Below are 26,427 nucleotides of genomic sequence, written 5' to 3' on the forward strand. Positions count from 1 at the left end.
ACTGGAGAAGGTTGAAAATGGACTCCTTTTTTTTAGGTTTTTTTTTTTTTAATTTATTTAGGTAATCTCTATAACCAACATGGGCCTCGAACTCATGACCCCAGCATCAAGCATCACATGCTCTTCCGAATGAACCAGCCAGGCTCCCCCCAGATTCCTTTTTTTTTTTTTAAGTTTATTTATTTATTTTGAGAAAGAGAAAGAAAGCATGTGCAGGGAAGGGGCAGAGAGGGAGGAGAGAGAGAGAATCAAGCGGGCTCTGCAGAGCCAGTGTGAAGCCCAATGTGGGGCTCGAACCCACAAACTGTGAGATCATGACCCAAAAGCCAAAGCCAGATGCTTAAGTGACTGAGCCACGCAGGCACCCTGGACTCCTACTTCTTGGCTCTTTCTGACTACAAGGCAATCCCCACGACAGCAACACAGTCTCCTTCTACTCAGTTCTGAACTGGCGGTGAGCTCTGCTCCCTATCCCTGGAGCAAAACCTATTTGGGAAGAAGCTGACGGGCAGAGGGCACGACCCCTCCAGGCCAGGCCTGCGAATGCAAAATTAAAGGACAGCCACCACCTCGTTCTTGGGAAAGCCAGCCATCAGACACAAAGGTCCCACAGTCCCCACTGTCACTGTGGGCCTCCCTCCACCCCCCTGACCGCCTCGTGCAGGCAACACCAGGGGCTGCTGCACTGGGAGATGCACACACGGCGCAGTCACTCCCGGTGGCCGAAGAGCGGAGGACACCGTGTGCCTCGCTTGGCTGCCTCTCCAGCCTCCTAAGGCCCCCACACACACGACAGGGACCGGCACTTGGGCAGTCTCTTGTTCCCATTCACAGCCCAGCCCCACAGCCAGACCTTCACCGCGATGCGAGGCCAGTCACACGGTGTGCCCTACAGACCCTAGGCAGCTGTCCTCTAGTGGAAGGCTCGCACGGGCACCATGCCCCTCCGCCTCTGCCCCCTGCTACGCGGAGACACCGCCTGCCAGGCTCACCGGCCACGTCTCCGCTACCAGGAACGAGATCACGCCCCCTTCGCGGACGTGCACTTCGGTCAAAGTCACAGTACCAGCGGCGCTCGGCAGGCCCACGACAGGCTGCACGCCACCCTGCCGCCGCCGCAGGTCAACCCGACCAGACGGCGTTTACTGTCTCCGTTTCCCAGCCGTGGAACCCGGTGCACGAAGGATGCGTGTCCCGCCGGCGTGGCATGGGGCCCGGCCTGAGGCCGCCGCCCCGTCCGCCAGGCTTGTGCCGCCGGCCGGCAAGCAGACCTCGGCCGGGGTGCGCACGACGCTGCACCCACGTATCTCGAGGCTCGGGTGCCTAAGAAGTGACCGGAACAGAAGACAGCAAGCAAACAGAAAAGAAAAACGCTCCAGATGTTTGCAAAATATCATTTGTTCTAACAGATTAAGATCTCGCCGAAACGACGAGTGGCTCAAAAACGAAAAGCTCGCGAAAGGGACAAAATGAGGGGCGCCTGGGGGGCACAGTCAGTTAAGCATCAGACTTCGGCTCAGGTCATGATCTCATAGTCTCTGGGTTCAAGCCCCACATCGGGCTCTGTGCTGACACCTCTGAGCCTGGAGCCTGCTTCAGATTCTGTGTCTCCCTCTCTCTGTGCTCCTCCCCCATTCATGCTTTGTCTCTGTCTCTCAAAAATGAATAAAAGTTGAAAAGAACAAAATGTATAGATACAGAAAAGTAGATCATAAGTTCCCAGGAGCTGAGGGGAGGCAGGGTGGGGAGTTACTGCTTAATGGTTGCAGAGTTGCTACTGGGGGTGAGGGAAAAGCTCTGAAAACACAGAAGGATGATGGCTGTACCATGCTGTGAATGTCCTTAGTGCATTGCATACTTAAAAATGTTTAAAATGGCAAATTGGATATTACATGTATTTTACCATAATTTTAAAAAAGTAATAATGTCATGTGCCCAAAACCATCCAATTGTATACTTTATTTATTTACCTTTTTAAATGTGTGTTTATTTTTGAAGGAAGGAGAGAGAACATGAGGAGCAGGGGAGGGCCGGGGAAGGGGGGGTGGTACAGAGGATCCAAACCAGGATCTGCACTGACAGCACAAAGCCCCATGCAGAGCTCAAACCCATGAACCATGAGATCATGACCTGAGCCAAAGTGAGATGCTCAACTGACTGAGCAGCCCAGGCACCCTGGACTGCACACTTTATAGTGATTTTTTTTTTAATGTTTTATTTATTTTTGATACAGAGAGAGACACAGCATGAGAGGGGGAGGGGCAGAGAAAGAAGGAGACACAGAACTGGAAACAGGCTCCAGGCCCTGAGCTAGCCGTCAGCACAGACCCCGACGCGGGGCTCGAACCCACGAACGTGAGATCTGACCTGAGCCGAAGCCGGAGGCTTAAACCGACTGAGCAGCCCAGGCGCCCCTGGACTGTACACTTTAAACGGACGAATTGTATGGTATGTGAGTTTACATCCCAATAAAGCTGTTAAAAATAAAAAGAAACAGCGTGCCCCAGGTCACTAAGTAAATGCTGTTTCCTTCCTCTCCCCTCCCCGTGAAACTCCACACCGGGAGGGGCCACGCAGCACCACGGCTGAGAAACAACCACACGTCTCAAAGGATGAAACCTCCTCGGCCTCCCTGTTCTGATCAAAGCTTGTGACTGAACAGAAAGCCCCGCTTCCAGGGTGTGCGCGGCCCAAGACAAGACTGCAGGGCGTCTTCTACAAAAGCCGAACGGCCCTGAGTGTGCCCCCGGCACCTCGCCGAGAAGCGACCCTCCAGACGTCAGTGCCCCCACGGCAGCACAGCAGCGCCAGACTGACTGGGAAGTCTCGCGGTGGGGAAAATCACTGTAACGCTTATAATGACAGACTTAATTTAGACCCAACCTGAACGGTCAGTAAACACACACGTGACCCATCAGCCAGGATGCTAAAAACCCACAGCCAACACGAGGAATCAGAACAGAGAAAGCTCATCCTCCTGCTATTCCAGCACCTTCTGTACAAAGGAGGGACCAGCAGGCAAAGGATAAGCAATCGCCTGGCCGGTGACTGGGTAGCACGCTCCAGAGACAAGCAGGGTCTGCACTTCCAGACACCTGGGCCCACGGACAACTCACGAGTGACCTGGCACCGCCCGCTTGTCACCATCAACGGCGTGAGCTGGCAGAGGGGGCAAATGAGAGTGGCTCTCCCCCTTAGCAGTGACAGGGCTAGGAAGAAAGGACGTATTCTGTCTCCCTATAACCCTTCAGTTCAGAATCTCTCTGATGTTAAGTGTGACGCACATGCATATATTATAAGGGAAAAAAACGATTGCCTTCCATAAAGGAAAAGGGAAAAAGACACGGGCGTGCTTTATTGCAGGCATCATAAAACAACCCCCCTCCTCTACGCTAATCACGCTTACAGGTACACAACCTTTTGCAGGCTGCTATATTCATCTGATGAAAGAAACTTTAGTATCAATGCTCCAAACCAAAGCAAACTTGCTTCTGCTCTGGACCAACCTGACACGTTTCCTCACCACCTGATTTCTCACAGGCAAACACTACAGGTGGGTACAGGCAAGAGTGAACACTTTCTTGAGGCGCCTGGGTGACTCCGTCAGTCTGACCTCCTTAAGGGGCATGATCTCAGGGTTCATGAGTTCGAGACCCGCACCAGGCTCTGTGCTGACAGCTCAGAGCCTGGAGCCTGCTTCCGATTCTGTGTCTCCCTCCCTCTCTGCCCCTTCCCCACTCTCACTCTGTCTCTCTCTCAAAAATGAACATGTAAAAAAAAAAAAAAAGGTGAACACTTTTCATTTGCTCTAATTTTCTATCCACATGATAACCAACTTTCTTCTTTATCATGAAACGAGACACACAAAACACATTCCACCACCGCATCTCCTTTCCGGATTCCCCAGCCTGCTAAACTCCCTTATGCTTCAAGAAAGGAAAATAATAAACACTCGTGCCATCTTGTAACTTCTGCGGGAGGTGAATGAATAGTTTTATCTCCAATTTACAGGGGAGGAAACAATGTGTCCAGGGGCGTGTCCCTCCTTCTTAGGGCTCGTCCTCACCTCGAGTGTGGGGACAACATCCGGCAATGTCATCCCGGGAAGCCCGAGATTTCCAGAGGAATCCTGTTCCTATTCAGGACACTTGTATCAAGAAAAAGCCTCTACAGCAAACTGCGGGCAACTCTTCCCTTTGAATTCCCTTACTCCCAGAGGTTAGCCAACCGAAGAGACTCACTCATTCCCTTCCTCCTTCTCAGAAACAAGGTGAGTAGAAAATAACCTTCCCAAAAACCTTCAGAGAAGGTGATCTCCGCCAGAGTTCAACGTCTCTTGCAGACACAGATGACTGTTAATAAAACATAAGGCAAAAGCCTGATTTTGTGCCTTCTGCAGTATGAAAAAAAGTGAAAGCAGAGGGTATTTTTAGCTCTTTCCAGCCTACAAGGATCTGACCAAAGGATCTTCTTGAAGTCTGGTTTTCCATGCATTGATCGAAACTGACCAAGGTTGTAAAAGGAGGCAAATCACTTCCTGCCCAGAGAGGCCGCAGCGTCAGCACAAGGCCCACGCCGCACAGCCGGTCATCGGCAGCGCTCTGATGCGGGCCGTCACTGCTCCACTCCTTTACGACTCTCTTCCGGATGCCAACACAGGAAGGAGAAATGTAGGAGGTGCCCGCGCCGTGAAAGAGACAAACGGCAGCACGCCAGCTCCTCACAGGACAAATAGGCAAATACGGCTCCAAAAGCACCTTCCACTTGGTTCCGCCTCTGCGGACCTCTCCAACACCAGCTGTCTCAGGGAGCTCTCGAAAACTCAGTAACACCTTCCCAAAAAGGCATGACAGGTGCAGCCAAGCGCTAATTCGGCATGATGCGGAAATAGATGCAGTTGATTTCCCCCTCAACGTTTACTTCTTTAAACATAAATGTGGCGAGAGAGGAACAAATGGTTCTCTGCATATGTAGGCAGTCTGATTTCTACCCAAATTCACGGGAGGACTATGCAATATTTAGTTAAGCTCACACCGAGGAAAGCCTGGTGCCAAACAAATAAACTCTCAGGAAAATTTACAGAGTTTTCTAAAATCAACCGCTTGAGGGGATGCTGATGGCCACTTATGGATGTTCCTCTACAAGGGTATCTTGAAGAAAATGACAAAATCAAGGTTAATGTCGTAAATCAAACCTGCATGGAAGTGAAGAATGAGGTCATTGTTAACAGAAAGAGGGGGCAAAAGAAAGCAAGTGCTCTTCCCACTTTCTAAATGGGTGGAGGAGGGCGACCACATCCATAACGTAAGAAGATATCACGTCACCACGTTGAATACCTGAAACTAATACAACGTTGCATATCAATTATTTTTAAAAGAAAAAAGAATGGATGACTGTACTTGACCAACTATCCCAATATACGATAAAAATAGTTCCTATTCTACAATTCAAAGCCTGCTGGACTTTTTTCCTTCAAAGATGAAGAAACTGTTCTTCTTTGCCAGATGGGGGGGAAAATGGAGCAAAAAACCAAGAATTTTCAGCACAGTATCACAGGAGCATTCCTGAATCCTCAACTATTTTCGATATGCAGCTAGGTTTCGGGGGGGTAGGGAATGAATGAACATTCCCAATTTATTTTTTTGTTTGTTTTTCTTTTATCTTTTTTTAATTTATTTTTGTTTTTTGTCTTTTTGGGTTTTTTTTTATTTTTTTGTATTTATTTATTGAACATTCCCAATTTAAAACAAAACTGTCCTTGGGGCCGCCTGGGTGTCTCAGTCAGTTGAGCGTCCGACTTCCGCTCAGGTCATGATCTCATAGTTCGTGAGATCAAGCCCCAAATCAGGCTCTGTGCTGACAGTTGACAGCGTGGAGCCTGCTTATAATTCTGTCTCCCCCTTGCTCTCTGCCCCTCCCCTACTCTCGCGTGCACACGCAGGCGCTCTCTCTCAAAATAAATACACATTTAAAAAACATCCTGGGGCACCTGGGGGGCTCAGTTGGTTGAGCATCGGCTTCGGCTCAGGTCATGATCTCACAGTTTGTGGGTTCGAGCCCCACATCGAGCTCTGTGCTGACAGCTAGCTCAGAGCCTGGAGCCTCTTTCAGATTCTGTTTCTCCCTCTCTATCTGACCTTCCCCTGCTCCCACTGTCTCTGTCTCTCAAATATAAATAAAAAACATTAAAAAATATATAAACATAATGATTTTTTAAAATTATATTAAAAAATGAGTAAATGTGTCCTAGTTGAAAAATATCATTGAACAATGAACTTAACATCCTGCACATAAAAATGTAAGAAACGGCCACGATCCAAATAGTGAAGGTCACCTGGACGTTCCACGGTCTCTGACATCAGCTGCCCTTTCAAAGGTTTACAAAGATAAACACAGCCCCCAAAATAAAACTTGAAAGCGAAAAATATCCTTTTTTTCCCATAAGGACTTGGATAGACAGAAAGGGCTCAACTGTTAGCAGAAATAATTTTCCATGAAAAAAGAAATTAAACTCTGTACCCTTAGCATGATGCACACTGAGTAATGTATAGAATTGTTGCATCACTGTATTTTACACTTGAAACTAACATGACACTGTCTGTTAACTATAATGAAAATAAAATTAAAAGCTTAATAAGAAATTTCAACTTGATTTCCAGTATATACTACATTGCTTCCCATTCCTCTCTGAAAGACATTTTGACAGTCAGACACATTAGAGGGGCACCCAGGTGGCTCAGTCAGTTGAGCATCTGACTCTTGATTTTGGTTCAGGTCATGATCTCACAGTCATGGCACTGAGTGCTGCTTAAGATTCTCTTTCTCCCTCTGCCCTTCCCGGGCCGCCTCCCCCAATGCCATTCTCTCTCTCTCGAAACAAACAAAAAAACCACATTTACCTCTGAACTTCCACATAGAAGATTTAAAAATAAGAAGCCACAGTGTGATAAAATTTACTAACGCAGACTATACAAATTCCAAACCTGCTGGAATCCAGATGTTTGGAATTCACACCTGTCTGTGCAGCATGTCATCTAGGTACAAGCACTGTGATCTAGTATTTATACAGACATCCAAAGGCAATGGCGCTCTTACTGATAGAATTGTGAGGAGCTGCATACAATGGAAGGAAATGACGTAACCGACCCAACACTCGCTGGAACAGTTCTTTCTCCCAGTGGGAATTCTTTCTCCCAGTGGGAATGACCAATGTGGGCTGCCTCATTCTGTCTGGCTCACCCAGAATCTCCTAGAACAAATCCTGTTAAGAGAGCGGGGGTAAAGAAGGCTTAGGGCACTGGCAACGGGCCAGCTGGGGCCAAGCCTGAGGGTCACATCTGTAATGTTAGAATCAACGATGCCAAGAAAGCACAAGCCACACTCTGAAGTCACCACCTCGAGAGTCTTTGAAAACGCTCTGAACTTGGACGTCTCCCTAAATCACAGAGACTCCTTCCAACCGTGAGTACATGAGCAAGCTTTTCATTTCACTGAATCCAGTCAGATGAAAGCTCGGGATGAAATGACAATCAAGACTTCTCCACAGATTATCTGTTGTGTAACCAACACCTTCTGAGAAAGAATTTTAATGAGATAATAATGCAAGTATAAATAATAACCTCATGTGTAAAGTTCGCTGGCAGTGTTAGGTCCAACTCTGTACACACACACACACACACACGTGCACACACATGTGCACACTCTCTCTCGCAGAGTCTCCCTTATAGGTAATTCAAATACCAAAACCACCAGTTCCTTATCTTGGAAGAGAAGTACTACCTTTGGCAGTGTTTTCTTTCTTTCTTTTTAAGCCAATATATTTAATACATTATTCCCCAGAAGGTCAATTTCTGCTTTCAAAAAACATGTGAGTCACTAGAGATGAGAAACCCTTTATCTGAAAACGGCGCACTCCGGGTCCCAAGCACCCCTGACAGGAGTGGGAGACCGTGGGCCCCGGGGCTCTGATCACTTACTTGTTAAAAAAAGGTTCGATGAGTTTTGATCTGGCAGACACGTGAATTTTTGGAGGGCTAAGGAAAGAACCTGATGAAGAAAAGAAGCGGAGTATTACACACGGTCAAGGAGACAGAGCCCGAAAGGTCAGACGATGGTCTATGTAAATCAAGTGTCCAGTTTAGAAGGGTCAGAGGCACCAAGCGCCACACCAGTTGCGTGTCAATGGGCCTTCCTCGCGCACTCTCCATGCCCTACCCCAAGCCCCTCCCGCGCTGACCTCCGACCCTCCCGCTTGGACCTGGGTGAGTGGGCCCCAGGGCAAGGGCAGACAGGCACGATCCGCCCCCGACCAGCGTGTGCGGAAACAGGCCCCGAGAGTACCTAGGTAGTTGGCCATGGCGATGAAGCACAGCCCGGTGATGTACGCGTCGTAGCCCGCCTCGTGCAGCTGCTCGGCGGCCGTGTCGTAACTTGGAAAACCTTCTGCACTTTCTAGAGGGAAGAAAAACAAAGGGTCTTCCCAAGGACGTCACAAATCACGAAGACTGGTAGGCACGATGCCCTACCGAACCCAGACTGCGCTGGTAAGTGCTGGAGAAATAGCCCATATGAGCAGGGAAAGGCTATCTACTTAATTCTCTGCACACGAGACCGTGCAACAGGAGAAAAAAGGGTTCCTGAACTCGAGGGCCTGGGGCTAGAAGACGCCTCCGTTACATCCCCAGAGACCCACCACAGGCCTCCTCACTGCACCCAGGCTGGTGCCATGTACAATCAGCCACAACTTGCTCTAGGACAGTGGTCTGTCTTCTGCCCGCTTCCTGAGGCGAGGAAGAACTTCTTCCCTGATGACAGAGACATAATCGGTATTTCAGTCATGACTAAGAGCACGGATTTGTGCGTCCCACTGTCTGAGTTTAAATCTTTGTTCCACCATTTTTGTGCAATGTGATCTTAGGCAAGTCGCTTCACCCCCGGGGCCTCCACGTTGGCAGGATGGAGATGAAAACCTCCCTCATTAGACTTTTGTGAGGATCAAATGAGCTAATGTCAGTAAGGCTCTCACACAGTCCCTGAGACAAGGTAAATGCTCGGTAATTGTTATCCATCAATAACCCAGGTAACCCTTCTAAAAGGCAAAAAGACGCTAATCAACACTGGCAGCTCGGCTCGGCATTGCCACACTTCTGAATGTATGGATCTGAAGATGAAAGCACAACTAACTCCCTAATTAGATCAGAACGTGCTAGGACGCTGCCCACGGAGGGGCGCCCAGGTGGCTCAGTCGATCAAGCATCAGACTTCGGCTCAGGTCATGATGTCGCGGTTCACGAGTTTGAGTCCTGCGTCGGGCTCTGTGCTGACAGCTCAGGGGCTGGAGCCTGCTTTGGATCCTGTGTCTCCGTCTCTCTCTGCCCCTCCCCCGCTCACACTCTGTCTCTCACTGTCTCTCAAAAATAAATAAAACATTAAAAAATATTTTTTAAAATGCTGCCCATGGAACATGGGACCACTTCTTAGGGGAGATCATTTGACATGATTCATCAGTCACACTGATACACACAGAGGCAGTGTGCAGGGTCTGGGACACCAACGTGCTTTAGAGTAAATTCTCTGCCACATCCCAGAATATCACATGGAAAGATTAGGATAAAACTATAACTCTTTAAAAAATTTTTTTAAAACACTATAACTCATAAATATTTCCCAGTACCATTCTGGAAATGAATACCAAAATGTTACAACAAAATCAAAAGCATGAATGGAAAGTAATAAGAAAAAGATTGTGACTGTTCTTTTTTTTTTAATTTTTTTAATGTTTATTTTTGAGAGAGAGACAGAGTGAGAGCAAGGGAGGGACAGAGAGGGATGGAGACACAGAATCTGAAGCATGCTGCAGGCTCTGGGCTGTCAGGACAGAGTCCGACACGGGGCTTGAACTCACAAACTGTGAGATCAAGACCTGAGTCAAAGTCAGAGGCTTAACTGACTGAGCCACCCAGGCGTTCCCTAGACGGTGACTGTTCTTAAGTCAACATAAAGGTCTTTTTTTTTTTTTAACTGTTCTTATTTATTTGAGAGAGAGTGGGGGGGACAACATGAGCAGGGGAGGGTCAGAGAGAGAGAGGGAGACACAGAATCTGAAGACAGGCTCCAGGTTCTGAGCTAGTTGTCAGCACAGAGCCCAACGGGGGCTCGAACCCACGAACCATGAGATCATGACCTGAGCCAAAGTTGGACGCTTAACCAACTGAGCCACCCAGGCGCCCCCATAAGGGTCTTTAACCAAGAATTTTTTAACCTATGTATTAAATATTAGATTTTAAGCTTTACAAAAGTCTGTTACCATGATACCCAAGTAAGTAAGAGTTTCTACCCTACCATCAGCTGAAACACACATTTCCAAAATCAATGATTTCCATCATAGTGTTAGACAAAAAAGGTCTAGGCTTTCTTCCCTCACCCTCCTTCCTTTTCTTAATTCCTTTTTTGGACTATTACCCAGAAAGGGAAGCAAATGGCTATAATCTTGGCTGCTTTAGTGCCTTCCATTGTCAATTTCTGAACCATCAGTCCAATTATCAATGTCTTCAGAAGTTTGCAGGCGACAGCTAATGGAATGCTAATTACGGTAGCAGCGGCAGCAGGAGGCGAACAGGAACCAAGGAAGGAACACGCGGCAGGTTCACCTGGGTAACGGCCATGACCGGATACGCAGAACATCTCTGCCCTAAGAAAGATTCCTCCCTACTTCCAGTGTTCCTCGCAGCTGCCCTTCCATAGCTCGCCACCACTGACAGGAAGCACTGTCAACCCAGTTCCTGGGCTTTCCTGAGACAAAAAGTGTTATTTCCATTCGGCCCCTGGCAATTAATCACCAACTCTTTGTCTTTGCTTAAACAATGCCTCCTAGAAAAGATAGATACATCAAATTTTGGGAGAATTCCAAGCACTGTGAAATAAAAGCCCCGAGGCTAAATTTAGTTGCTAACCTTCTGAATGAACGGGCTACCCAATTGGATTAACATAAAATAGATGTAGGATTATGAGACCATCTTTATTCAGAAAGCATAAGTCAACAGAGGGCCGAAGCACGTCCGCTGGCCCACATCTGTACGTGTGCGGCCGTTTCTAGAGCAACTTTTCCTTCCTTCTGCGATCTACATCAGTCCTGACCACAAGGGCTCTGGGCACCATCAGGATCACTATTTTCTTACCAACTTTCGGAGGGTTGAAAGGCGTCTCTTTCAACCGCTTTTCCAATTCTGCAAGAGATGTGTTGTTAATGATATCCTACAAAGCAGAAGCAGAAAGCAGAGAATTATGTATGAGCGCAAATCATCTCAGTACAACTTACAGCAGAGATTCACTGGATATCCTGACCCAAAAAACAGAAACAAACAAAAACACACAGAAAAACCTGGTATCTAGTACTGCCCCCTTGTGTTCTCTAAAGAAACACAGGAGTCCCCACTCCCCGTGAAAGACAGCAAGTGTCATTTTCCTCTCATGAAAGGTTTTTAACACATGTTAAATACCTACACAATTTGGGCCAGAAACCTAAAGTTCTGGCATTCATTTCGCTCAGTTTTATAAAGTCACTTCACAAAACAGCAAACGGTTATACTTTCACATGAATGTTCTTGATTAGAAAATATAAAATATATAAAATCAAAAATAATGAAGTGTGTGCATGGGTAACCTATTCAAAAATGCATTATGCACACATACACACACACACACACACACACACACACACATTTTTAATAGGCTCTATGCCAACATGAGGCTCGAACTCACGGCCCCAAGATCAAGAGTCACATGCTCTACTGACTGAGCCAGCCAAGCACACTCCCTCCCAAAAAAACACATTATATACTTTAACATCAAAAACATTTATATTCAAAAAGAATATAGAAGAAAAAATAATTCCACCACCCAAAGACAACCATTGTTCACATTTCGATATATTTATTTCTAGGTCTTTTCCTATTTTTTTCTTTTTTGGATGCATCTGAAAAGATATTTAGGGGCACCTGGGTGACTCGATCAGTTAAGCATCTAAATTCGGCTCAGGTCATGATCTCAGAGTTTGTGGGTTTGAGCCCCACATCAGACTCTGCTGACAGCTCAGAGGCAGGAACCTGCTTCAGATTCTATGTCTCCCTCTCTCTCTGCCCCTCTCCTGCTTGCGCTTTCTCTCTCTCTCTCTCTCTCTCTCTCTCTCTCAAAAATAAATAAATGTTTAAAAAAACTATTAAAAAAAGAAAATGATATTTAAATAGACGAGAATTTCAAGCTCTTAGTGGCAATTCAAAACACACCAAAACATAGTTTATCAGTGATAGCTCAAATTTTAAAAATACCTTAAAAGGTTGTGTGCTGGCCATCAATTTTGTATCCAAGAGTCTAAAAACAAAACAATTTTCAATAAGGTAATAAACAAAATGCACATCAATATCCAAAACGTATTTTACTCAAATGAAAAGCCCACTGTCCTAAAAGCCGACGGGAGAATTAAGCACATGAGCCATTTTGACGTAGCGCGGGCATTTCCACGACATCAGACTGGCACTCCAACTTCTCAGCCCCTCTTCATCAAGAGACTCTGGAATTCTGCCACCCTCAGAGCACAGCTCCAGATCTGCTTGGACCCCAACAGGGTGTGGGTTACGTCAACCTCAAGGGGAAGGCGAAGATCTTCCTAAGTTTTTACACAGCTCAAGTATGGCTGCTGGTCTAGCACCGCCTCCCCCCAACCCACCCCCCACCCCCGCCCCCGCAACGCCATTACCAACCACTATCCTACCCATATCTGTACAAAACAAACCCATGGAGGTCAAAATCTGCATTTGGTAGTTTCATGCTATTGTTGTTACTTCTTAGAATTTGGTTTCAGAGATTAGAATAAGGAAAAAAGAGAAAAAAGGAGACAGACTGACACTAATATGAAAACTATTTCTTGAGACATAAATGTGAACAGTGTCAATAACAGGGCAGAATTAGCCCAAATGTAAGAATGACAGCTCTGCTACCGTGCCCCCCCCCTTCAGATGGGTCTTCACGCACAGACCCTTGCTTTGGAGGCTCCAGGTGGCTGACCGGGGACCCACTGGACACGTGATGCGTAACGTGTCAGAACCGCCACAGGATATTAACCAGGGAGACACTCACAGGTAAACTCAGAGCTGAGGGAAAGTCTCTAGCCGGACCGTTCTTAACAGCCCGCAGAATAATCTCAACTGGATGCCTTACGGGGACAAGGCAGGTCTGATGTAAAAGAGAGACAAGAGCCAACTCCAGAAGACTCCACCAGGGTTTTGGACCGCACGGTGTGGGCCAAGGAGACAGGAAGTGCTGTCTATTTTCACTCTCAGTCCAAATTTTGATTTTTAATGGAATAAAACCAATCATCAATTATACAAGCAAACCCCCCCAGCTGGGCCTGTTAAACCGTTTCCCGGGGTGTATATACTGGATGGTGACCACGATCGGGTAATTACTATTATTACTATTTATTAGTTGTTTGTATTACAGACGGTAAGACAACTATTTTGAAGGAAAGACAAAAAGAACCCTTAAAGAAGGCTTACCTGGGGAAAACACATGTTGTCATCTCCTTAAACTCATTTAAGTCCTAAAAAAAAAACCATAAACAAACAAAACAAACACAGACAATGACTTATGGTGATTTTGCTAATAACAGTCACAATTCTGAAAACATACATGAATATTTCAAGCTTCCTAGCTCTCTTTTCAAACTGTGATATCTCACATGGGCCCTTTAAGCTCATTGGCCAGATCCATTTCCAGTTAATAATTACTTTCTAAAAATCTTCACAATTTCCTCACTGACTGGGAATCCTGGGATGTGACACGTAAAACCTCTGCATAACCAAAATAGACAAACTCCAGCATTTTATGGCTGAAACAGGAGGAGGAAAGATTTTTATTATATGCCGAAAGTTTTCAGTAATAGCTCTGTTAAACAAATCCATCATAATAGCGAGACTAGTACGGTTATTTAAATAAAGGGGTTTAAATAGGAAATGGGTATTCTGTAAACTATGTTATACCGGCACCGAGAACGCCGCTGAAATGCTAGTTAAAAAGGCTATTAACGCACAGACTCTCCAATGTGCACGATGCACGCTTTAACTGCTCAGAAAATTGCTAAAGAAGCGCCTGTAACAAGCGCCTAAATTAGACAATTCATTTCCCCGTTTACTTTGATCAGGAAGTCTGACACTGAAAGGAGAGGGATCCAATTTTGGATGAACTCATTTACATATATAATTGCCACTCGAGACTGAACTCCTGACCCTTTGTCACTACACTTCTCTTCAGCGTTACTCATGCTTCAGAGCAAACTGCCACTTCCAATTAGCTCTCCAAGCCTATAAATACAGACCGTATTTAGCTCGTGTGGAGTATTTACCAGCTTTTCAATGGCTGTCGTTAAATTAACAGACAATACGTGAACAAGCGGTTTCAGTGCTGAGGCCAAACAAAAATGCACTGACTGCTGTCACCTCGCGATGCCATCACAAAGCCTCACGAGCAAGAAAAAATCCGAATTCTGGCTCCTTCCAGGGCTAGCATGTAACAGAGCTCTGGACCAGTGCCTCCGGAAAGGTCATACGTAAGCACCACGAAGATCCTGCAGAAGAGGCTCTCCCCAGAGAGAGAGAGTCCCCGTGTTCTAAAGAGTCCACGGTTTGCAAATTCTCCCCTAAAAGGCAGCTCCAAACCACGGATTCTTTAGAACCCTTTTAAATGCAAAACGTGGAACAAGTACGTGCAAAAGTTCTCCCATTTTAAATATGTTTTCTCATTTATTCTCATTGCTTCTTCCAAAACGCGTGGGAAGAAAGCCATTTTCTCCTTCCGACAGGGACAGAACACAAAGAAATGCAATTACTTATTTCAGGTCACTTTAGTAATAAAGCAAGGGGTGAAGCCACGTCTCCTAACCCATGTCCTACTCTGTGACCAATCCCATGCCCTTGGTTCTAGAACTGGATTCAGAACTACAGTAGTTTCATTCAGGCTAACGTTTATTAAGCCTTTGGACAATGGGCTATGCTAGGCGTTTGGACCCGGACAATAAAAAAGGTTAAACCCCTTGTCCAAGTGGTCGATCACCTAGAAGAAGAAAAGGGTAAAGCTGTCAAGAAAAACCACAGGCACAAGAGGTACACTGTTCTGTAGGAGTTCATGGCAAAGGAAGATCAACTCTTGGGCAAGGCAAGCGAGCATGGAAAACTTCCTGGAAGAGGCATTCACTGGACCTTGGTAAGGCAGGGAAAGCTGCATACAGCGAACACGGACAAAGTTCAAACTGGAAGAAGTGGTATACCACAACCACGGACAGCCAGAGACACCAAGCCATTCCCAGGAACAAAGGAGCCAGGCCGGCTGGCCCCACGGAGACTAACAAGACACCAGAAGGCATAGGCCGGTTGGGCCAGACCACAGAGAAGCTGGGTACACCAGGCTACAAAGAATCAGCTGTATAGAAAAGCAAAGAATGTGGGATAAGATTGGGACTTTTGGGCAGGGTCAGCGATGTGAACAGAGCCATACGTCAGAAGATTATAAAACCAGCAGAGTCGGAAGACACTCAGTTGTTAAATCCACACGCAATGCCTCCTCTGTGCCGGCTCTGTCTGGTGTTCAGACAAAGTCATACCCCTTCCTCCTTCCGTACCAATCGCTTCACCCTTTTAAAGGTCAAAGAAATCATGAGAGGAGCTGCTGCACTTTGGCCCCTGGACCAAACGAAGTGGTAGATCCGCAATAAACAGCCATTCGGCTTCATGCACCGCGAATTCGCACCCATCCTATTTGCTTGGAGACTCACCACTACGAAGTCTTTGAGTCCCAGAGGGTGACACAGTTGTCATGAAAAGCCCTGGCAACCTTGAGGGTGCAGAACTAAGACAAGGGGGGCCACAGATGCACTGTATCGTCAGCGGGGCTCTGTTGGACTTTTCCTAAGAAAGCAATCCAGATCCTGATGGAACAATGTCCCCTAAGAAACATGGAGGAACGGAGGCTGTGCCTACGTGTAGACGACGCTGAGCTCTGAAGGAGGGATCCTCCAGCCCAGGAGTCACAGAAGACGAATGTGGTGGCAGCTGAGAGCAGCGACTGGCAAACTGCGGCCCACAGGCCAAATCTGGCCCGTTCCGATCTGTTTCTCAAACCAAGTGGCACCGGAGCAGAGCCATACCCGTTTGTTTGTGCATTCTATGGCCGTTTTCTGGCTACAGTGGCGGTGTTGAGAGTTGTGACACAGACTGGACAGCCCGCAAAGCCTAAAATATGTTACTACCTGGCCCTTTATTGACAGTTTGCCAACCTTCGTTTTTAAGGATGTGCTGAACGTGAAAGTCAGGGAAGCCTGCCTGGTGTGTGCCGGGCTCCAGATGAGAAATACGGCCACTTGCAATTAAAATGACGAGACTCCAAACGTGAGAGACAGCATGGAGACAAGCTGTCAGGAGCCCGTAGGTGACCAAGAAGAGTCCGAACTGATGTTAACAGCAGCACTGGCGAGGCCGTGTCGTTCATCACACACAGTAAGGAGTAAGGAGGAATAGCTGGCGTGGAGAGAGTAAGAAGGAGGGAGGCGCTGTAAGGGGCACATCTCATCACACACACCTCCTGCTCTGCAGGCGTCGGAAGGCTGGAGTCGGGTGGAGTCCGGCAGGAGCTGTGGGCCTGTGTCCGGGGAGAGCTCACGGCCGCAGATAAAGATGTGGGTGAGATCACCAAAGACGGAAAACACCGACAGCCCATAAAGGAGAGGGGAGGACGAGCAACGGGGGGTAAGCAACATGCGGCCACATGCATGGTCAGGGAGCAGAGGAGAAAGAGACAGAAGAGAAACTCCTCTCTTGCAGGGCCAAAGAAGCTTGTGCCTTGGTGCACCGAGACAACTCGGCTCCGGGAGCGGAAAAAATCACCAAGGTGACCAGAGGGTCCAAGGCAGACAGCCTCACGAGGGGGGATCGCGAGTTCTGTAGGACCTGCTGCAGTTCAGCTGACCCGAAGCACGCCTCGCCTTCAATGGCCCTATTATTGCTACCGTTAGCAGCAGCGAACAGGCCGACCACAGCAGGGGCCGAGGAGCCCTTGCCCAGCGCTAACGGAACAAACCACTGGCGTCAGAATTGAACAAAGGGCCAGCTTTGCTCTGGCAACGGCAGATGACTGAAGACTCCTTTTAACGGCGGGTGAGGATGTCGCTTCCAAAAAGGACAACTAAGTGCGTGCCACTCTCTCTGGGAGCCTGCTGCATACCACGAACCCGCTCTCGTGCAGAGAAGCCTTTCTCAGTAATGAGGAATTAGCAACTGTTGTCTCTCTTCCTTTTTGAAGTTTTGATTTAAACCCCAGTTAGTTAACACACAGGGTAAAATTACTTTCAGGCGGACAACAGAGTAATCCGGCACTTCCACACGCCACCCAGGGCTCCTCACAAGCGCCCCCCGCCATCCCCGTCCCCCGTGTCATGCAGCCCCCACTTGCTCCCCTGTCGTGACCATCAGTGTGCACTCTACAACTTAAGAGTCTGTTTCATGGTTTGCCTCTCCCTCTCTTTTGTTCCCCTTTGCTCATTTGTTTTGTTACTTATACTCCACATGAGTGAAATCATAGTATCTGTCTTTCTCTGACTGATTGATTCCACTTAGCATAATACTCTCTATCTAGCTCCACCCATGTCATTGCACATGGCAAGGAATCGTGAATTTTTAACACAGCTCGGGGCGCTGGGGAGCTCAGTCCACTGAGCGTCTGACTTCGGCGCAGGTCATGATCTTGCAGGCTCGTGAGTTCAAGACCTGCATCAGGCTCTGCACTGACAGGTCAGAGCCTGGAGCCTGCTTTGGATTCTGTGTCTCCCTCTCTCTCTGCCCCTTCCCTGCTCACACTCTGTGTATCTCTCTCTCTCAAAAGTAAATAAACATTGAAAATAACGGTGACCCACGCTGACGAGTCACTTACCGCAGGCAGAGGACAGTAGAACTGGTGAACCGTGTGCATGACGTCCAAGAGCATGTTGTGTCCAATAACAAGTTTTCCCTACAGGAAAGTCAAGGTCAGGAAAAAGATTTCTTGGTACAAAATTATATTGGGGCTTGAGAGTGAAATGTGTGGTTTGGATTCTATGAGGACTTTGTCCTAAACTTACTTTTTGACCTTAAAATAACAACTTATATACCAATAACATATATATATATATGAACAAGTTAGGGTATTAGATCCAGAATGCAAAGTAAAAGCACCAATGATTTTGATTTCACTGATGTTTTTCTCTGCTTTTTATTCACCCTCAGGAATCAGACATAGTAAAATTTTTATTGTAGACCTCAAAAAAGGAATTGAAAACACAAACTACCTTGAACCTTCAATAATGTGTGAACAAGACTCCAAATATCTATTCTAGGAGTGAATTCTTTAAAACACTCATTTATTTTTGAAAGATATATTCACAAGAACACTGAAAGGTAAAAAAGCAATTAAATCCGAGTTCTATTAAACAAGAGGGCTTTCCATTTCCTTCACATCTATGTCAAAATTCACGAGGTGCATGTTCTTAAACACTATTTCCAGTGCAATTTGCTGCTTTGCTTTTCAACCAACTGAACTATAATGTGTTCAATCAATGACTCCATTGTGATAAAAATTTGTGTTCAAAATGGAACAGTGACCTAGATTTAGCCAGCCAGGTGACACCGTTTTCAACATAAAGCATCTGGTCATTACCACGGAGCTTCTGACCAGGTCCCAGCGCACCCCCAAAGTGATACTCCTTGACTCACAGAGCTACCCATAATTCTCGGAAATAAATGATTCTATACAAAATCTTCCAAATTCAACAGGCAGCCCGCCTTGCAGCCTCAGCTGTAACTACCACAGTGGGAACCTAGTGCCAGATCTGGTTTCAAAACACTATTATCCGATAAAAGGATCCAGGGCTCCTTGGAGAACTTCTGGGTTCTAGAACTGAGGCAGGGAAAACGCAACATCAGTGTGAACGTTGTGATGCCAGAGAGGAAGGCGGTGCTCGGAGAAGCATGGGGGCCTGTTCAGAGGACACCAGAGCCAACCTGAAGAAGTGCTAATGGCCATTTTGAGCAACAAAATAAACAATAAAAATGTAAGATTATAATCTGTAGAATAAAATAAATGTCCTGAAGTCTGTGCTTCTAAACATTTTTTTATTTTTTATTTATTTTTTATTTTTTTTAATGTTTTTTATTTATTTTTGAGAGACAGAGACAGAGCGATCAGGGGAGGGCCAGAGAGAGAGGGAGATACAGAATCGGAAGCAGGCTCCAGGCTCTGAGCTAGCTGTCAGCACAGAGCCCGACGCGGGGCTCAAACCCACGAACCGTGAGATCATGACCTGAGCCAAAGCTGGATGCTCAACTGACTGAGCCAGCCAGGCGCCCCTAAACATTTTTTAAATAAATAAATAAACATGAAATAAGGGACAAATCTTCCTTACAGAAGAATTCTAAGAGCAAGTATAGAAAGAATACAAACTTGCCATTAAGACACACCACAGTAATGGGGTGCCTGGGTGGCTCAGTCGGTTGAGCGTCCAGCTTCAGCTCTGGTGAGATCTTACGGTTCGTGGGTTCAAGCCCCACATCTGGCTCTGTGCTGACAGCTCAGTAATAATGGCTGCGGGCAAAACCCACCAAGATGCTGGGTGCTGGGTAAGAGTTTGAGAAAGAGCAGCACGTTCGTAGTCTCACAGTATCTCCCCCAATTTATGAGGCCCAAGGGGACCAATGGTAACGTCACAGTGCACAGTTCCAGCAGACCCCACCTCAACCAGGCCATGAAGGTCAACATCACGAACTATAATTTCCGTGGGATTCTTGCCAAAACTATACACCCTCCATCCAATCGTGAGAAAAGCTCAGGCAAACCCAAACTGAGGGACGTGTGACAAAATTACAATCAGTATTCCTTACCCACATGGAGATGACAAAAGACAGAGAGGGACTGCTCAGACAGATGAAGACTAAAGGGAAAGAACGCATAAATGCAACACAGGATCCTGGGAAGAATCGTGAAAGGAAAACAGACTCAGGAAACAGTGACGAGGTTCAAATACGGTCAACGGTCTGGTACGTAATACGGTACCAGCGTTAATTTCCCGGTTCTGCTCCCAAGGTTACTGGGAGGTGTCGGAGTAAGGGGTGCTTGGCGAGGGTTCTACAGACACTCTGTACTATTTCTACAACTTTTCTATAGTTTTTTAAAACTCGAGAAAACACAGATTTACTAGGAAGAGTGGCAGGAAGAGAATGTGGTGTCACGTAAATATTTAAGAGTGTTTAAATGGCTTTACAGAGCTTGACTCTGTTTTTAAGGGATATGACTTAGAAATGTTAAATGTCTGCATCGCTAATAAATGAACTCTTCGGTAGGATGCTTTGTGACGGTACCTACCAACGCTCAGTGACATGCTGTGAACTGCTGTGTAGCAGACAGACAACAGGGAGGAAAAGCCAACAGACGCACAGCCAGCAAAGGCGTCTGACTGTGAACCAGGCGAGCAAAAGGAAAGGCCGCCGGCGCTCAAAGCCAGCTGCCGCCCGCGCATCTGGGTGCGCCAGCCTCTGCCGAGTCCTCCGCCTCTCCGCAGCCCGCCGAGCGGGTGCAACGTAAGCACTGTGACCGGCCCTCTTTCCTTCCCTGGACACCAGCTGTCTTAGCCACTTGTCAACAGACTCTCACCTTTGTTTCTCTCCAGGCTCGTCTGGCTTTCTATTCTGTTCTGATGACCTCATTCACTTCAGACAAAGAGCTCCCCGCAAGCCAGCCATCTTCATTTACAGGGCCCTGGGGCTGCTGTCTGTCCCCACTCCAGGACCGTCCCATGCCTCCCCTCAAGTCCTGATGTGACAAGCCTGCACCTGGCGGTGGGACAGCCACAGAACTCTGGGGGGGGGGTCTGCAGTCTTAAAGTGTCCTTGATACAAAGCTGAGCATCTAAGGGGCAAGACGATGCCTTCTCCAGGGGGGGACAGTTCCTTCTCCCCTAACCAGTGATGTAAGGAGCAGAAAGTCTTAGCCTCCAGGCTGTGGAGCAACCCAGCAAGCTGCCGACTCGGACGTGCGATCCGCAAAACCGCTGGCGGCCTGACCCAGTTTACCTGCGCAAGACGTGGAGGCCTCTCCGCCAAAGGGACTTAGGAAATGAGCAAAAACGTCTACCATACCTATCACGGAAGCCTCAAGCATATTTACACAAATGGTCAACACATTTTGGAAACTTATCAAATATCATCGAGGCTATGAGAAGATTCAGTAACAGTTATGCAAACTCCAATGTTTTTGTTCTCTAGATTCTTCAAATTAAGGAACAAAACTCCCTCAATCAGATACTTGATTATTTCTCCCCATACTCTGTCCTTTCTTTTTCCATTTCTTACTAATTTTGAGAACAGCAAATATAAGTTTCATGCAGCCATGTACAGACATCATGGTATAATCCTCCTACATGCTTTACAAGAAAACTTTTTCCTTTTTAATTTTTTCAAAGTAACCTCTACACCCAACATGGGCCTCGAACTCCCAGCCCCAAGATCAGGAGTTGAACGCTCGACTCACTGAGCCAGCCAGGCACCCCTACAAGAAAACCCCCCGACAAATGGGGTGGATCCAATCGGCAATTACAGTGTCCGGCCCAGTGCATTAGGACCAGCCTCCCTCCAGGCCAGGTAAGCATTCTACCTGTGACCAAATGACCGATCCACAATGATAACTTAGCATTAATATAGCATTAAATGTTATATTCAGGAATCTAGTTAAAAACACAAAGCCTGGGGGCGCCTGGGCGGCGCAGCCACTGGAGCATGCAACTTCAGCTCAGGTCATGATCTCTTCGTTTGTGAGTTCAAGCCCCTCATCAGGCTCCCTGCTGACAGCACAGAGCCTGCTTGGGATCCTCTCTTTGCCCCTCCACTGTTCTCACTCCCTCTCTCTCTCTCAAAATAAACAAATAATTTTAAAAAAAGAAAAGACAAAAAAAATAATAAGAAAGAAAGAAAAAGAAAAAGAAAGAAAGGAAGGAAGGAAGAAAGAAAGAAAGAAAAGAAAAAGAAAGGACGCCTGGGTGGCTAGTTGGTTAAACGTACAACTCTTGGTTTTGGTTCAGGTCATGATCTCATGGTTTGTGAGTCTGAGCCCCACGATGGGCTCCACGCTGACAGTGTGGGGCTACTTGGGACTCTCTCTCTCTCTCTCTCCCTCTCTCTCTCTACCTGTAATGTGTGTGCATGGTCTCTTTTTTTCTCTCTCTCTCTCAAAATAAATAATTAAACACGGGAGGGAGGGAGAGACTGGTTCACTTACCGAACTGGCGATGGCATGAATGACTCTAGAAAATCCCACGGCATCATTCAGTTCTTCCTAATTTAAAGAAACAAACCAAGGAAACGGCTGACGTGTATATATGCCTTATTTGAACAGGTTAAAACCCAGCCCCCCAAAAGCCCTGAAATGTTACATCAAGTTAGTTTAGTTTCCCATGTTCTGCCTCCGTCATCTCAAACAACTGCACCTGAAATGATCGATGTAGACACCTCTCTTCCGTTTTAGAACACAGGATGAGCAAAGAGCAAATTATTCATCAGTCACTAAAGTAACAGTGACTAGGGTTTACCATCAGGGCACATCGTTGGCTGAAATTTCCAAGTCTAGCAAGTTTTAAAAACACAAACTTTTCTAGGCTGCCACCTGCTGGCCAAATTCAGCCCTGCATTAAATTCTGAGGAAACCCATCCAGCAGTCAACCGATCAAATCAAGCGTTCTCCAAACTCTCCTAGCTTTTTTCGTCAAGCGCGTTTTTAGGCCACATTGATAGCACAGCATTCCGAGTCCCATCCCCATTCCGTTTCTTCTCTCCTTTCCCCCCGATGGGGTGTGACGAGGCTCAATTTCTCTGTGTTGCAAGAACCCGCCGCCCCGTCTGGCCTCATCATGGCTACATCGCTCAAGGCGTCTCGGCTCACTACCTCCCTCTGCTCTCTGGCTTCTCCACCGCAGAAGCTGCTCCTCTCTTTAAACTACTCCCAAAGTTAATGAGCGTTCATGGGGAGGTAGAGCAAACCCTAACACTTGTGCCCTGCTGGTGGAAACATCAAGTGGCCCAGTCACTACGGAAAACAGTATGGTGGTTCCTCAAAAAATTAAGTACAGGGGCGCCCGGGTGGCTCAGTCGGTGAAGCATCCAACGTCAGCTCAGGTCATCATCTCACAGTCCATGAGTTCGAGCCCTCGCGGTATATGAGTTCAAGTCCCACACTGGGCTCTGGGCCTGCTTCATATTCTATGGCTCCTTGTCCTGCTCACACTGTCATTCCCTCTCTCAAAAATAAATAAACACTAAAAAAATTTTTTAAATTAAATATAGAATTTCTGTATGATCCAGCAATTTCATTTCTGGGTATATATCCAAAGGAATTGAAAGCAGGGACTCAAAGAGATATTTGCACACCCTTGATCAGGGCAGCATTATTTCACAAGGATCAAAAGATGGAAGCAACCCAGTGTCCATGATGCACGAGCGAAGAAAATGTGGCACATCCAGACAAGGGGCTATTACTCAGCTTAAGAAGAAAGGAAATCCTGACCCTGGCTACAACATGGATGTACCCAGGTGACATCAAGCTAAGTAAAATAAGCCTGTCACAAAAAGACAAACACTATAGGACTCCACTCAGAGAAGGGGCCTGGAGCAGTTAAACTCCCAGAGACGGGAAGTAGAAGGGTGACTAGTGGGGGCTGGGGTGGGGGGCAGGGAGGAGCCAGTGTTTAATGGGGACAGAGTTTCGGTTTCCTAGGACGAGAACAGTTACAGGATGGATGGCAGTGACACTAGACAATAAGGTGACCATACTTTCCACTACAGACCTGTACACTTAGAAACAGTTAGGACAGTGGCCCCTGGGGGGCTCAGGCAGCTAAGTGTCTGACTTCGCTCAGGTCATGAACTCACAGTTTTGAGAGTTTGTGAGTTCGAGCCCTGCATCGGGCTCTTTGCTGTTAGCAAAGAACCCGCTTCCAATCCTCTCTCTCTCTCTCTCTCAAAAATAAATAAATGTTTAAGGATGCCTGGGTGGCTCAGTCGGTTACGTATCTGACTTCAGCTCAGGTCATGATCTCACGGTTCAGGAGTTTGAGCCCCACATGAGGCTGTGCTGGTGGCTCAGACCTTGGAACCGGCTTCAGATTCTGTCTCTCTTTCTCTGCCACTTCCCTGCTTCCACAATGTCTCTCTTGCTCTCTCAAACATAAAAAAGAAAACAGAAAAAAATATTTTAATGTAAAAAAAGAAATAGGTAATAAACTTTAGTTACGTGTATTTTCCCAGAATTAAAATTTTTTTTAACTTTTAAGACTATTTTTTTTAACTTCACATCCCTATGCAAATTGTTAATGACATTTTGATGGTTTCCTCCCAAACAGACTGTTCGCTCTCAGACAGGAAAGCCAGGAATCATTTATTCTTGTCGTCTCCGTACCTACCATAAAGCCTGACCAGATGGGGAGGAAGTTACAAACGGTGAATAGCTAATCTGACCCTAACTCCTGTCCCAAAGTTTTCATTCTGCCTTGTGACCTGTGGTCCCTCCCATCAAGTGGATGAAATCCTGCAGTGGGGAGTGCTGGGCGGGGTCCCTGCTAAACACCCCAGCTCCCGGGGGGCTCAGGTTTCTGTCTCTCCCCTCGGTCCACTGGGAAACCAGAACAGAGATTTGGAATCCTCTCTCTCAAAAATGTTCTTCAACCTTTACTGCAACATTTTAAAAAAATTATTTTTAAAAAAAAGAACAACTCCTCCCAAGGCTAAACCCCACGGCCACCTCTCAGTCCTTATCCTCGCCTCTCCACTGCTGACGCCCCTTCGCTGACATTCTCTCCCCCGGCCGCTGGCCACTCACTCTCTGGGCACACTTTCCTACTTGTGCCTATTGTGTAAATGCTAGATCCTTCGGGAGCCTACGCCAGCCATCTTCCTCTGACTCTTCAGCACACGGGAGGTGCCACCACCGAGTCCCAGTGTCTCCACCGGCGACGGCCACGCCTCGCCCTCGCCTCACCTTCTCTCCCGCGCTCCAGGATGACAAGCCTGCACAGGACACTCGCCTTGCATGTCCCGAGACCTCTAAAAACCTCACTGGGTCAAACCCAGAAGGTGACATCCTTCACTCCCGGGGGATGGCTCCACCACGGCGCCCCGGCGGCCTGGCAACTACCCACGTAAGCCACACAGGCAAAGGCCCGAGTCAGGACCAGTCTCCTGGCAGCGCCACCCCAGGGGGAGCGGATGGGAGGCAGGGGCGGGTGAGGAGGTGCGAGGAGGCCATGTCCCCCTGCCTCCCTCTGTCCCCTGGGAGGCTGTCGTAGGGGCTTGTCACCGCTTCTCAGGTTCCGACGAGGCGTGGGGTTTTCTGCCGCACCCTCCCCTGCAGAATGGAGTCACCGCACAGAAAGGCACTCGGCTGTGGTCTAGGACTGACTCCTTGGTAACGGGTAGCCACAAGTCACGCCACAGCCCCCCGTCCCCTCTGGTTTCGGGGTGTAGGACAAGGGCCAGATGCAGTGGGCACTGCGGGCTGACCTTCCTTCTTCATATAGTAGACTGCCTACACCCAACGGTGGCTTTTTGCATCTGTACTGGGTGAATCGGCCCAATGTGGCCCCGACGGCGCCCTGTGTGGGCTCCTGGCCTCCCGCACCCCGTGGGTCACTCCCGCCCACCCCACCTGCCATCTGCCCACCTGACTGCTACAACTTCTGGCTTATGCGTAGCTCTCTTCTCTCCTTTCGCCACCCACGCCCGATCCCAAAATCCACCAATCCCACCTTCCGAAGCCCTCCAGGTTCCACCTCAACTGCTACTCGCTGTTCTATTCCCGAGCACTGGCACCTCCTGGCCAGGTCACTCCACAGCGTAACACGGTCCTCGTCCCCGGCATGCGTCCTCCAGACCGCAAGCAGGGGGAGGGGCTAACAGCGCAGATACAACACGTCACCCTCCTCTGTCAAGTCACCTGTTCTACCCTCTGTTGTAGGAAAACCAGCAGCTGCGCCTGAGGTTAAACCCAGCAGTACCAGCTGACGGACATGAGGTTCCGTCCACACAATGTGAATGAGAACCAAGAATACTTCTCTCAAGATGGACTCACAAAGGTGAACAGTGGTCGGCCACCAGGTGAGACTCCCGTTGGTGGCCATGTCTAAATGTTTAAGTTCCAAGTTGCTCTCATTCTGTTCTAGGTTTTTCTACCAGTTCAATTCTGCTGTGATAGGAAACTATTTATTACAGTGAATGTGACACATGATCTGGGAACACAAAGAACTAAATCAGTACTGAGATGCTTTTTCCCACCCAAAGGACGTGGGCATGACTCCGTTACCTGCTCTTTAGC

The 26,427-nt window shown here is 47.5% G+C and overlaps 1 protein-coding gene across 1 annotated transcript in view; it reads right to left on the bottom strand.

The window, feature by feature from the left end:
- PARN (poly(A)-specific ribonuclease) overlaps window positions 1-26,427 on the bottom strand; it is a 150,762-nt gene that overhangs the window by 104,844 nt on the left and 19,491 nt on the right. Inside the window, exons 11-18 of the mRNA XM_029949855.1 lie at window positions 26,416-26,424; window positions 22,345-22,401; window positions 17,974-18,051; window positions 13,554-13,597; window positions 12,327-12,369; window positions 11,178-11,253; window positions 8,341-8,451; window positions 7,977-8,046 (exon numbers count right to left, since the gene is read on the bottom strand). Of these exons, the coding sequence (XP_029805715.1) occupies window positions 7,977-8,046; window positions 8,341-8,451; window positions 11,178-11,253; window positions 12,327-12,369; window positions 13,554-13,597; window positions 17,974-18,051; window positions 22,345-22,401; window positions 26,416-26,424 (488 nt within the window). The remainder of the gene's footprint in view (window positions 1-7,976; window positions 8,047-8,340; window positions 8,452-11,177; window positions 11,254-12,326; window positions 12,370-13,553; window positions 13,598-17,973; window positions 18,052-22,344; window positions 22,402-26,415; window positions 26,425-26,427) is intronic.

Source organism: Suricata suricatta, chromosome 8, assembly GCF_006229205.1.
Source record: "Suricata suricatta isolate VVHF042 chromosome 8, meerkat_22Aug2017_6uvM2_HiC, whole genome shotgun sequence".
Lineage (NCBI taxonomy): Eukaryota > Metazoa > Chordata > Mammalia > Carnivora > Herpestidae > Suricata > Suricata suricatta.